At 49.3% G+C, this 15,000-nt stretch overlaps 1 protein-coding gene across 1 annotated transcript in view; it reads right to left on the reverse strand.

Annotated features, from left to right (window-relative positions):
* The window catches only part of LOC120060810 (troponin T, cardiac muscle isoforms-like), a 16,378-nt gene extending 7,675 nt beyond the window's left edge, over window positions 1–8,703 (reverse strand). The window contains exons 1-2 of the mRNA XM_039010232.1: window positions 8,686–8,703; window positions 1–15 (exon numbers count right to left, since the gene is read on the reverse strand). The exon at window positions 1–15 is cut by the window's left edge and continues 49 nt beyond it. Of these exons, the coding sequence (XP_038866160.1) occupies window positions 1–5 (5 nt within the window). The 5' untranslated portion in view covers window positions 6–15; window positions 8,686–8,703. The remainder of the gene's footprint in view (window positions 16–8,685) is intronic.
* Window positions 8,704–15,000: the final 6,297 nt, after the last annotated feature.

Genomic DNA, 15,000 nt, shown 5'->3' on the forward strand with positions numbered 1-15,000 from the left:
GGCATTATGAACGGCCTGAGAGAGGGAGAGAGAGAGAGGGAGAGAGAGAGAGAGGGCGAGAAGAGAGGAAGAGGGAGAGAGAGCGAGAGAGGAAGAGGTTAGAGGGAGCAGGAGAGAGGGAGAGATAGAGGGAGAGAGAAATATCATCAACTTCAACTACAGGAAACAGAGGGCCGAACGTGCCCCCATTTAAATCAACAGGGCTGTAGTGCCCCCATTTAAATCAACAGGGCTGTAGTGCCCCCATTTAAATCAACAGGGCTGTAGTGGTCCCATTTAAATCAACAGGGCTGTAGTGCCCCCATTTAAATCAACAGGGCTGTAGTGCCCCCATTTAAATCAACAGGGCTGTAGTGCCCCCATTTAAATCAACAGGGCTGTAGTGCCCCCATTTAAATCAACAGGGCTGTAGTGCCCCCATTTAAATCAACAGGGCTGTAGTGCCCCCATTTAAATCAACAGGGCTGTAGTGGTGCAGGTCGAGAGCTTCAAATTCCACAGTGTCCACATCACTTAGGATCTATCATGGTCCAAACACACCAACACAGTCGTGAAGATGGCACGACCACGCCTCCCCCCCTCGGGAGGTTAAAAATATCTCAAAACGTTCTACAGATTCAGCATCGAGAGCATCTTGACTGCTTGGCATCCGACCGCAAGGTGCTACAGAGGGTATTGCGAACGGCTCGGTACATCAATGGGGCAGAACTCCCTGCCATACTCTATAGCAGGCGTTTTCAGAGGAAGGCCCAAAAAATGGTAAAAGACTCCAGCAAGCCAAGCCACAGACTGTTCTCTTTGCTACCGCATGGCAAGCGGTACCAGTGAAGTCTGGAACAAACAGGACCCTGAACAGCTTCTACCCCCAAGCCATAAGAATTCTAAACAAGACTGCTGAATAACTAAGCAATTTACGACCCAGACTACCTGCATTAACTCTATGCACACAAACTGGACTCTACCCAACACACTGGACTCTACCCACACGCTGGACTCTACCCACACACTGGACTCTACCCACACACTGGACTCTACCCAACACACTGGACTCTACCCACACACTGGACTCTACCCAACACACGCTGGACTCTACCCAACACACTGGACTCTACCCACACACTGGACTACCCACACACTGGACTCTACCCAACACACGCTGGACTCTACCCACACACTGGACTCTACCCACACACTGGACTCTACCCACACACTGGACTCTACCCAACACACGCTGGACTCTACCCACACACTGGACTCTACCCACACACTGGACTCTACCCACACACTGGACTCTACCCACACACTGGACTCTACCCACACACTGGACTCTACCCACACACTGGACTACCCACACACTGGACTCTACCCACACACTGGACTCTACCCACACACTGGACTCTACCCACACTACCCACACACTGGACTCTACCCACACACTGGACTCTACCCACACTACCCACACACTGGACTCTACCCACACTACCCACACACTGGACTCTACCCACACACTGGACTCTACCCACACACTGGACTCTACCCACACACTGGACTCTACCCACACACTGGACTCTACCCACACACTGGACTCTACCCACACACTGGACTCTACCCACACACTGGACTCTACCCAACACACTGGACTCTACCCACACACTGGACTCTACCCAACACACGCTGGACTCTACCCAACACACTGGACTCTACCCAACACACTGGACTCTACCAACACACTGGACTCTACCCAACACACTGGACTCTACCCAACACACTGGACTCTACCCAACACACTGGACTCTACCCAACACACTGGACTCTACCCAACACACTGGACTCTACCCACACACTGGACTCTACCCACACACTGGACTCTACCCAACACACGCTGGACTCTACCCACACACTGGACTCTACCCACACACTGGACTCTACCCACACACTGGACTCTACCCAACACACGCTGGACTCTACCCACACACTGGACTCTACCCACACACTGGACTCTACCCACACACTGGACTCTACCCACACACTGGACTCTACCCACACACTGGACTCTACCCACACACTGGACTCTACCCACACACTGGACTCTACCCACACACTGGACTCTACCCACACACTGGACTCTACCCACACACTGGACTCTACCCACACACTGGACTCTACCCACACACTGGACTCTACCCACACACTGGACTCTACCCACACACTGGACTCTACCCACACACTGGACTCTACCCACACACTGGACTCTACCCACACACTGGACTCTACCCACACACTGGACTCTACCCACACACTGGACTCTACCCACACACTGGACTCTACCCACACACTGGACTCTACCCACACACTGGACTCTACCCACACACTGGACTCTACCCACACACTGGACTCTACCCAACACACGCTGGACTCTACCCAACACACTGGACTCTACCCAACACACTGGACTCTACCAACACACTGGACTCTACCCAACACACTGGACTCTACCCAACACACTGGACTCTACCCAACACACTGGACTCTACCCAACACACTGGACTCTACCCACACACTGGACTCTACCCACACACTGGACTCTACCCAACACACGCTGGACTCTACCCACACACTGGACTCTACCCACACACTGGACTCTACCCACACACTGGACTCTACCCAACACACGCTGGACTCTACCCACACACTGGACTCTACCCACACACTGGACTCTACCCACACACTGGACTCTACCCAACACACGCTGGACTCTACCCACACACTGGACTCTACCCACACACTGGACTCTACCCACACACTGGACTCTACCCAACACACGCTGGACTCTACCCACACACTGGACTCTACCCACACACTGGACTCTACCCACACACTGGACTCTACCCACACACTGGACTCTACCCACACACTGGACTCTACCCAACACACGCTGGACTCTACCCACACACTGGACTCTACCCACACACTGGACTCTACCCACACACTGGACTCTACCCACACACTGGACTCTACCCACACACTGGACTCTACCCACACACTGGACTCTACCCACACACTGGACTCTACCCAACACACGCTGGACTCTACCCACACACTGGACTCTACCCACACACTGGACTCTACCCACACACTGGACTCTACCCACACACTGGACTCTACCAACACACTGGACTCTACCCACACACTGGACTCTACCCACACACTGGACTCTACCCACACACTGGACTCTACCCACACACTGGACTCTACCCACACACTGGACTCTACCCACACACTGGACTCTACCCACACACTGGACTCTACCCACACACTGGACTCTACCCACACACTGGACTCTACCCACACACTGGACTCTACCCACACACTGGACTCTACCCAACACACTGGACTCTACCCACACACTGGACTCTACCCAACACACTGGACTCTACCCAACACACGCTGGACTCTACCCAACACACTGGACTCTACCCACACGCTGGACTCTACCCACACGCTGGACTCTACCCACACACTGGACTCTACCCACACACTGGACTCTACCCACACACTGGACTCTACCCACACACTGGACTCTACCCACACACTGGACTCTACCCACACACTGGACTCTACCCACACACTGGACTCTACCCACACACTGGACTCTACCCACACACTGGACTCTACCCAACACACTGGACTCTACCCAACACACTGGACTCTACCCACACACTGGACTCTACCCAACACACTGGACTCTACCCACACACTGGACTCTACCCAACACACGCTGGACTCTACCCACACACTGGACTCTACCCACACACTGGACTCTACCCACACACTGGACTCTACCCAACACACGCTGGACTCTACCCAACACACGCTGGACTCTACCCACACACTGGACTCTACCCACACACTGGACTCTACCCATACACTGGACTCTACCCACACACTGGACTACCCACACACTGGACTCTACCCACACACTGGACTCTACCCAACACACGCTGGACTCTACCCACACACTGGACTCTACCAACACACTGGACTCTACCCACACACTGGACTCTACCCACACACTGGACTCTACCCAACACACGCTGGACTCTACCCAACACACTGGACTCTACCAACACACTGGACTCTACCCAACACACACTGGACTCTACCCACACACTGGACTCTACCCAACACACACTGGACTCTACCCACACACTGGACTCTACCCACACACTGGACTACCCACACACTGGACTCTACCCACACACTGGACTCTACCCAACACACGCTGGACTCTACCCAACACACGCTGGACTCTACCCACACACTGGACTCTACCAACACACTGGACTACCCACACACTGGACTCTACCCACACACTGGACTCTACCCAACACACGCTGGACTCTACCCAACACACTGGACTCTACCAACACACTGGACTCTACCCAACACACACTGGACTCTACCCACACACTGGACTCTACCCAACACACACTGGACTCTACCCACACACTGGACTCTACCCACACACTGGACTCTACCCACACACTGGACTCTACCAACACACTGGACTCTACCCACACACTGGACTCTACCCAACACACTGGACTCTACCCAACACACGCTGGACTCTACCCACACACTGGACTCTACCCAACACACACTGGACTCTACCCACACACTGGACTCTACCCACACACTGGACTCTACCCACACACTGGACTCTACCCAACACACGCTGGACTCTACCCAACACACTGGACTCTACCAACACACTGGACTCTACCCACACACTGGACTCTACCCACACACTGGACTCTACCCACACACTGGACTCTACCCACACACTGGACTCTACCCACACACTGGACTCTACCCACACACTGGACTCTACCCACACACTGGACTCTACCCACACACTGGACTCTACCCACACACTGGACTCTACCCACACACTGGACTCTACCCACACACTGGACTCTACCCACACACTGGACTCTACCCACACACTGGACTCCACCCACACACTGGACTCTACCCACACACTGGAATCTACCCACACACTGGACTCTACCCAACACACGCTGGACTCTACCCAACACACTGGACTCTACCAACACACTGGACTCTACCCACACACTGGACTCTACCCTTAGTTTGGTGTCGACATCTAGTGGAGACGTATGAAGTGCATCTATACTAATAAATATCAAAGACATTAATAGGCAGGCCCTAGAACAGTGCATCGATTTCAGATTTTCCACTTCCTGTCAGGAAGTTTGCTGCAAAAGGAGTTCTGTTTTACTCACAGATATAATTCAAACGGTTTTAGAAACTAGAGAGTGTTTTCTATCCAATAGTAATAATAATATGCATATTGTACGAGCAAGAATTGAGTACGAGGCCGTTTGAAATGGGCACCTTTTATCCGGCTACTCAATACTGCCCCTGCAGCCCAAACAGGTTAAAGTGGCCAGAGATTTGACTCTGTATGTTGACAGCAGCCTCTCTGTCTTAGTGATTGATGGCTGTTTAACAGTCTGATGGCCTTGAGATATAAGCTGTTTTTCAGTCTCTCGGTCCCAGCTTTGATGCACCTGTACTGACCTCACCTTCTGGATGATAGCGGGGTGAACAGGCAGTGGCTCGGGTGGTTGTTGTCCTTGATGATCTTTTTGGCCCTCCTGTGACATCGGGTGCTGTAGGTGTCCTGGAGGGCAGGTAGTTTGCCCCCGATGATGCGTTGTGCAGACCGCACTACCCTCTGGAGAGCCTTGCGTTTGAGGGCGGTGCAGTTGCCGTACCAGGCGGTGATACAGCCCAACAGGATGCTCTCGATTGTGCATCTGTAAAAGTTTGTGAGGGTTTTAGGTGACAAGCCAAATTTCTTCAGCCTCCTGAGGATGAAGAGGCGCTGTTGCGCCTTCTTCACCACACTGTCTGTGTGGGTGGACCATTTCAGTTTGTCCGTGATGTGCACGCAGAGGAACTTCAAACTTTACACCTTCTCCACTACTGTCCCGTCGATGTGGATGGGGGGTGCTCCCTTAGCTGTTTCCTGAAGTCCACAATTATCTCCTTTGTTTTGTTGATGTTGAGTGAGAGGTTATTTTCCTGACACCACACTCCGAGTACCATCACCTCCTCCCTGTAGGCTGTCTCGCTGTTGTTGGTAATCAAGCCTACCACTGTAGTGTTGTCTGCACACTTGATGATTGAGTTGGAGGCGTGCATGGCCACGCAGCCATGGGTGAACAGGGAGTAAAGGAGAGGGCTGAGAATGCACCCTTGTGGGGCCCCACCTGGGGGCGGCCCGTCAGAAAGTCCAGGACCCAGTTGCACAGGGCAGGGTCGAGACCCAGGATCTCAAGTTTGGAGTTTGGATGGTACTATGGTATTAAATGCAGAGCTGTAGTCAATGAACAGCATTCTCACATAGGTATTCCTCTTGTCCAGATGGGATAGGGCAGTGTGCAGTGTGATGGTGATTGCATCGTCAGTGAACCTATTGGGGCGGTAAGCAAATTGGAGTGGGTCTAGGGTATCAGGTAGGGTGGAGGTGATATGATCCTTGACTAGTCTCTCAAAGCACTTCATGATGACAGAAGTGAGTGCAATGGGGTAATAGTCATTTAGTTCAGTTACCTTAGCTTTCTTGGGAACAGGAACAATGGTGGCCCTCTTGAAGCATGTGAGGACAGCAGACTGGGATTGGGATTGATTGAATATGTCCGTAAACACACCAGCCAGCTGGTCTGCGCATGCTCTGATGATGCGGCTAGGCATGCCGTCTGGGCCGGCAGCCTTGCGAGGATTAACACGTTTAAATGTTTTACTCACATTGGCTGCAGTGAAGGAGAGCCCACAGGTTTTGGTAGCGGGCCGTGTCAGTGGCACTGTATTGTCCTCAAAGCGAGCAAAGGAGTTGTTTAGTTTGTCTTGGAGCAAGTCGCCGATGTCCACGACAGGGCTGGTTTTCTTTTTGTAATCCGTGATTGACTGTAGACCCTGCCACATACCTCGTGTCTGAGCCGTGGAATTGCGACTCTACTTTGTCTCTACACTGACGCTTTGCTTGTTTGATTGCCTTGCGGAGGGAATAGCTGTACTATTTGTATTCGGTCATGTTTCCAGTCACCTTTCCATGATTAAAAGCGGTTCATGGTTTCTGGTTAGGAAATGTTTTAATAGTCACCGTAGGTACGACATCTCCAATAAATTCACCCACGAGTCAGCGTTTTCATCAATGTTGTTGTCTGAGGCTATCCGGAACATATCCCAGTCCACGTGATTGAAGCAGTCCTGAAGCGTGGAATCCGATTGGTCAGACCAGCGTTGGACAGACCTGAGCACAGGCGTTTCCTGTTTTAGTTTCTGTCTATAGGCTGGGAGCAACAAAATGGAGTCATGGTCAGATTTGCCGAAGGCAGGGCGGTGGAGGGCTTTGTATGCATCGCGGAAGTTAGTGTAGCAATGATCCAGAATGCTAGCAGCCCGTGTCGCGCATTCGATATGCTGATAGAATTTAGGAAGTCTCGTTCCCAGGTTAGCTTTGTTAAAATCCCCGGCTACAATAAATGCAGTCTCAGGATGTATGGTTTCCAGTTCACATAGAGTCCAGTGAAGTTCTTTCAGGGCCGATGAGGTATCTGCTTGGGAGGGGATATACACGGCTGTGACTATAATCGAAGAGAATTCGATTGTAAGCACTCATCTACAGAGAGATGAAGCTAGAGGCGAGTCCCATCAGCCAGCTGGTTCTGGAGTTCACAAACACAAACAGACCCCACAGAGCCCCAGGCCAGCAACACTTTTAGACCCAACCAAATTATGAGAAAGCAAAAAGAGAACTATTTGACACACTGGAAAGAATCAACCAGAGCAAATTGGAACCCTAAACAAAGAGTACACAGTAGGAGAATACCTGACCACTGTCACTGACCCAAAATGAAGAAAAGCTTTGACTATGTACAGACTCAGGGAGCAAAACCTTGCTATTGAGAGAGGTCTCCAAGGGCAGACCTGGCTCTCAAGAGCAGACAGGATGTGTGCCCACTGTACACAAAAGGAGGTGGGAACTGAGCTGCACTTCCTAACCTCCTGCTACATGTATGACCATATTAGAGACACATATTTCCCACAGATCACACAGACCCACAAAGAGTTTGAAAAGAAATCCAACACTGATAAACTCCCATATGTGTTAGGAGAAATACCACAGTGTGCAATCACCGCAGCAAGATTTGTGGTCCGTTGCCATGAGAAAAGGGCAACCAGTGGAGCACAAACAACATTGTAAATACAACCTATATTTATCTGTTTATTTATCTTCCCTCACTATTCATACTACAACTATATGCACATTGCTAAAACACTGTACACAGCTGATAATATAACACTTGAAATGTCCTTCTTTTTTAGTGCAATGTTTACTGTTAATTTCTAATGTTTTCTTGTTAATGTTACATTTACTTCTTCTCAATTTTGTTCATTGTTTATTTTACTAAACATCTGTTTCCCGTGCTGATAAATCCCCATTGAATTGGGAGAGAAAGAGAGAGAGACAGAGAATAAGAATGGACAACAACAACTCCCAGCATGTTTTCCATATTCCATATTCCATATTCCATATTCCAATCCAATCTAACCTTCCATACCTCCCATTCATTAACATGTTGGAGGACTTACTTGAATTTAGGTTTGGCCTCCTCTGTGGAAGACGAGAGAGAGCGCGAGCGAGAGAGAGTGAGAGAGTGAGAGAGAGGTGGAGAGAGAAAAAAAGAGTCATTAGAGATGTCCAGGTGTGACAGAGAGACAGACAGAGAGACAGACAGACGGACACAGTCACATACTGTAGGAATGAATGGGGTAACGTCATCGACGGGTTTGTCCATTTTGAGTGGGGTCCAAAATTATTGTCACCCTTGATAAAGATGAGCAAAAAGGATAATACTGGTGTGTGTCCAAAAAGCTCTGGCCAAGGCATCGGTTTCAATCCAAATGCCGTTTAGCAAACTCCATGCGTTTACATTGGTTGGATGACATGAAAACAGAGCTCTTTGGCCATTCATACCAGTGGTGGTTTTGGCGTCAAAATAAGGATGCATAAGCAGAAAAGAACCCGATTTCTAATGTAAAATATGGGGGTCGATCTTTGATGTTATGGGGCTATTTGCTTCCACTTGTTAAGGTCAACGGCATCATGAACTTTATCCAGTACCAGGACATTTCTGCCAACAAACCTGGTTGCCTCTGCCAGGAGGCTAAAACTTGGCCGCAAGTGGATCTTCCAGCAAGGCAATAAACCAAAGCACACATCAAAATCCACAAATCGTGTATTCTCCAACTCATCAAATACTTTTGAAAAAGGCCCAGTGCCGTTTTAGTTGCAAGGTGAGATATTGAAAGGTATTGAAAACAGGGATGTCAATAACCCTAACCCTAACCCCTAACCCCTAACCCCTAACCCTAACCCCTAACCCCTAACCCTAACCCTAACCCCTAACCCCTAACCCTAACCCCTAACCTTTTAGTTGCAAGGTGAGATATTGAAAGGTATTGAAAACAGGGATGTCAATAACCCTAACCCTAACCCCTAACCCCTAACCCTAACCCCTAACCCTAACCCTAACCCCTAACCCCTAACCCTAACCCCTAACCTTTTAGTTGCAAGGTGAGATATTGAAAGGTATTGAAAACAGGGATGTCAGTAAGTGTAACCCCTACCTTTAAAAAAAGAAAATTGTTGTTGAACAAAATCTCTTTCCATGAGAAATTATTTTAGTGTGAAATATTTTATTTTCCCTTTTTTTTGCACACAACAATACCTCAGTATTTGTGTTATTTATTTCATACAGTCTTTTTTGCTCATCTTTATCAAGGGTGGCAGTAATTTTGGACCCCACCTAAAATAAACAGTCTATGATTGAACCGCATCCCTCATAGCTGGCCTCGCTGTTGGTTTTGAGTGGGGCATTTAGCGTTCACCAGCGGTGCTAACTCTACCTGGGCAACAGTCATGGGACCGGTCGATGCAAAACGAGCTTGCCAATTATTTACCTTCTCCCTCCTCTGCCCCCTCCCCTTCATCTGCATGCTCCTCCTCTCCCTCCTGTGGCTCCTCCCCTGCATCAGGAAAAGAAAAATAACACTGATAAAGACAAGAGGTGTGTGTGTCTGTGCACGTGTGTGGTAGGGTAATGTTATATATATTCTACTGAGGTAGGTTGTAGTAGGGTTATGCTATTACAGTGAATTCGGAAAGTTTTCAGACCCCTTGACTTTTTCCACATTTTGTTACGTTATTCTAAAATGGAGGAAATTGTTTTTTTCCCCTCATCAGTCTACACACAATACCTCATAACGAAAAAGCAAAAAAACGTTTTTTTGACATTTTTGCAAATGTATTAAAACATTTTTTTAAATATCACATTTACATAAGTATTCAGACCCTTTACTCAGTGCTTTTTTGAAGCACCTTTTGGCAGTGATTACATCCTCGATCTTTTTGGGTATGACGCTACAAGCTTGGCACACCTGTATTTGGGGAGTTTCTCCCATTCTTCTCTGCAGATCCTCCCAAGCTCTGTCAGGTTGGATGGGGAGCATTGCTGCACAGCTAGTTTCAGTAGTTATATAATATATATATTATACTGAGGTAGGGTCTAGTAGGGTTATGTATATATATATTATACTGAGGTAGGGTCTAGTAGGGTTATGTATATATATATATACTGAGGTAGGGTCTAGTAGGGTTATGTATATATATATATACTGAGGTAGGGTCTAGTAGGGTTATGTTATATATATATATATTATACTGAGGTAGGGTCTAGTAGGGTTATGTTATATATATTATACTGAGGTAGGGTCCAGTAGGGTTATATATATACTGAGGTAGGGTCTAGTAGGGTTATGTTATATATATTATACTGAGGTAGGGTCCAGTAGGGTTATATATATATATACTGAGGTAGGGTCTAGTAGGGTTATGTTATATATATTATACTGAGGTAGTGTCACGATCGACCATGGGAGAGAGAGAGGACCAAGGCGCAGCGTGTAAAAAATACATCTTCTCTTTATTTAGGAGATGAACGAACGAAGCAAAACAACAAATAGACGACCGTGAAGCTATAACCGAACAAAATGCAAACATGCAACCTAGACACAGACACAGACCTAGACAATGACCCAACAAAAACATGATGCCTATGGCTGCCTAAAATATGGCTCCCAATCAGAGACAAATGAAAGACATCTGTCTCTAATTGAGAACCACTCAGGCAACCATAGACATACCTAGAACATTCACTCAACCATAGACATACCTAGAAACATTCACTCAACACAAACCCATACACTAAACCCAACACCCCCTTTTCCATATAACCACCCAAAACGAGACAAAACACAAACATTCCCCATGTCACACCCTGACCTAACTAAAATAATAAAGAAAACAAAGAATACTAAGGCCAGGGCGTGACATAACCCCCCCCTTAAGGTGCGAACTCCGGGCGCACCAGCACAAAGTCTAGGGGAGGGTCTGGGTGGGCGTCCGTCCACGGCGGCGGCTCCGGCACTGGTCGTGGTCCCCACCCCACCATAGTCACTACCCGCTTTCGTAGCCTCCTCCAAATGGCCATCCTCCAACTTAACCCCACTGGATTAAGGGGCAGTACCTGACTAAGTGGCAGCACCGGACTAAGGGGCAGCACCGGACTAAGGGGCAGCACCGGACTAAGGGGCAGCACCGGACTAAGGGGCAGCACCAGGATAAGGGGCAGCACCAGGATAAGGGGCAGCACCAGGATAAGGGGCAGCACCAGGATAAGGGGCAGCACCAGGATAAGGGGCAGCACCAGGATAAAGGGCAGCACCAGGATAAGGGGCAGCTCCGGACTGAGGGACGGCAGCTCCGGACTGAGGGACGGCAGCTCCGGACTGAGGGACGGATCCTGGATGGATGACTCATGGTTGGCTGACGGATCTGACTGCTCATGGCTGACTGACGGATCCGGCTGGTCATGGCTGGCGGACGGCTCTGGCTGGTCATGGCTGGCGGACGGCTCTGGCTGGTCATGGCTGGCGGACGGCTCTGGCTGGTCATGGCTGGCGGACGGCTCTGGCTGGTCATGGCTGGCGGACGGCTCTGGCTGGTCATGGCTGGCGGACGGCTCTGGCTGGTCATGGCTGGCTGACGGCTCAGACGGCACTGGGCAGACGGATGGCTCAGACGGCACTGGGCAGACGGATGGCTCAGACGGCACTGGGCAGACGGATGGCTCAGACGGCACTGGGCAGACGGATGGCTCAGACGGCACTGGGCAGACGGATGGCTCAGACGGCACTGGGCAGACGGATGGCTCAGACGGCACTGGGCAGACGGATGGCTCAGACGGCACTGGGCAGACGGATGGCTCAGACGGCACTGGGCAGACGGATGGCTCAGACGGCACTGGGCAGACGGATGACTCAGACGGCACTGGGCAGACGGATGACTCAGACGGCACTGGGCAGACGGATGACTCAGACGGCACTGGGCAGACGGATGACTCAGACGGCACTGGGTAGACGGATGACTCAGATGGCACTGGGTAGACGGGCAGCTCTGGCCGGCGGAGGCGCACTATAGGCCTGGTGCGTGGTGCCGGAACTGGTGGTACCGGGCTGGGGACACGCACCTGAAGGCTAGTGCGGGGAGAAGGAACAGGGCATACTGGACCCTGGGGACGCACATTAGGCCTAGTGCGTGGTGTCGGAACTGGTGGTACCGGGCTGGGGACACGCATCTCAGGGCTAGTGCGGGGAGCAGCAACAGGACACACTGGGCTCTCAAAGCGCACTATCGGTCTAGTGCGTGGTACCGGCACAGGTGGTACCGGGCTGAGGGCACGCACCTCTGTGCGAGTGCGGGGAGAAGCAACAGGGCGTACAGGGCTCTGGAGACGCACATTAGGCCTAGTGCGTGGTGCCGGCACTGGTGGTACCGGGCTGGAGACACGCACCATCGGGCGAGTGCGTGGAGGAAGAACAGGGCTCTGGAGACACACTGGAAGCCTGGTGTGTGGTGCCAGAATTGGTGGTACCGGGCTGGAGCGGAAAGGTGCTACAGAAGGAGCAGGACTAGGAAGGCACACAGGAAACCTAGTTCGTGGAACTGTCATTCCCAGACGGTTAGCACGCAACTCAGGACGAGCATGAAGAACTGACTCAGGTAACATCACATCCCGCACACGCTCTGTCGGGTGGATGTCGTGCCTCACGCACCAACACAGCAGTTCCCTCTTTTCACTCTCCTCCAAACTCCTCAATAAATCCTTAACAGTCTCTGTATCAATCCCATTGCTCACCTCCAATATCCGAACAACTGGCTCTGGTTCCCTCCTTTCACGCTGCTTGGTCCTGAATGGTTGGGTCATTCTGTCACGATCGACAAAGGGAGAGAAAGCGGACCAAGGCGCAGCGTGTGAAAAATACATCTTCTCTTTATTTAGGAGATGAACGAACGAAGCAAAACAACAAATAGACGACCGTGAAGCTATAACCGAACAAAATGCAAACATGCAACCTAGACACAGACACAGACCTAGACAATGACCCAACAAAAACATGATGCCTATGGCTGCCTAAAATATGGCTCCCAATCAGAGACAAATGAAAGACATGTGTCTCTAATTGAGAACCACTCAGGCAACCATAGACATACCTAGAACATTCACTCAACCATAGACATACCTAGAAACATTCACTCAACACAAACCCATACACTAAACCCAACACCCCCTTTTCCATATAACCACCCAAAACGAGACAAAACACAAACATTCCCCATGTCACACCCTGACCTAACTAAAATAATAAAGAAAACAAAGAATACTAAGGCCAGGGCGTGACAGGTAGGGTCTAGTAGGGTTATGATATCTACTGTATATACACAACAGTTCAAAAGTTTGGGGTAAGTTAGAAATGTCCTTGTTTTCGAATGAAATGCACATTTTCTGTCCAATAAAATAACATCAAATTGATCGGAAATACAGTGTAGACATTGTTAATGTTGTAAATGACTATTGTAGCTGGAAATGGCAGTTGTTTTAATGGAATATCTACATAGGCGTTCAGAGGTCCATTATCTACAACCATCACTCCTGTGTTTCAATGGCACGTTGTGTCAGCTAATCCAAGTTTATCATTTTAAAAAGGCTAATTGATCAATAGAAAACCCTTTTGCAATTATGTTAGCACAGCTGAAAACTTTTGTTCTGATTAAAGAAGCAATAAAATGGCCTTCTTTAGACTAGTTGAGTATCTGGAGCATCAGCGTTTCTTTCTTCTGAAACTCATCAGTCTATTCTTGTTCTGAGAAATGAAGGCTATTCCATGCGAGAACTTTTCAAGAAACTGAAGATCTGGTACAACGCTGTGTACTACTCCCTTCACAGAACAGCGCAAACTGGCTCTAACCAGAATAGAAAGAGGAGTGGGAGGCCCCGGTGAACAACTGAGCAAGAGGACAAGTACATTAGAGTGTCTAGTTTGAGAAACAGACGCCTCACAAGTCCTCAACTGGCAGCTTCATTAAATAGTATCCACAAAACACCAGTAATGTTATATATATTATACTGAGGTAAGGTCTAGTAGGGTTATGTTGTATTTTCTACGGAGGTAGGTGCCACGTTCCTGACCTTATTTCCTTTGTTTAGTCTTTGTTTAGTTGGTCAGGACGTGAGCTGGGTGGGTGTAGTCTGTTTTGTGTTTCTATGTTGGGTTTGTTGTTTGGCCTAATATGGTTCTCAATCAGAGGCAGGTGTTTTGCATTGTCTCTGATTGGGAACCATATTAAGGTAGCCTGTTTGCACTGTTGGTTTGTGGGTGATTGTTTTCTGTCTTTGTGTTCTGCACCAGATAGGACTGTTTTCGGTTTTCACATTTATTGTTTTGTAGCTTGTAGTGTTCACGTTCTTATTCTTTATTAAACATGTTGAACACTAGCCGCGCTGC

This window comes from Salvelinus namaycush, chromosome 16 (genome assembly GCF_016432855.1).
Source record: "Salvelinus namaycush isolate Seneca chromosome 16, SaNama_1.0, whole genome shotgun sequence".
Lineage (NCBI taxonomy): Eukaryota > Metazoa > Chordata > Actinopteri > Salmoniformes > Salmonidae > Salvelinus > Salvelinus namaycush.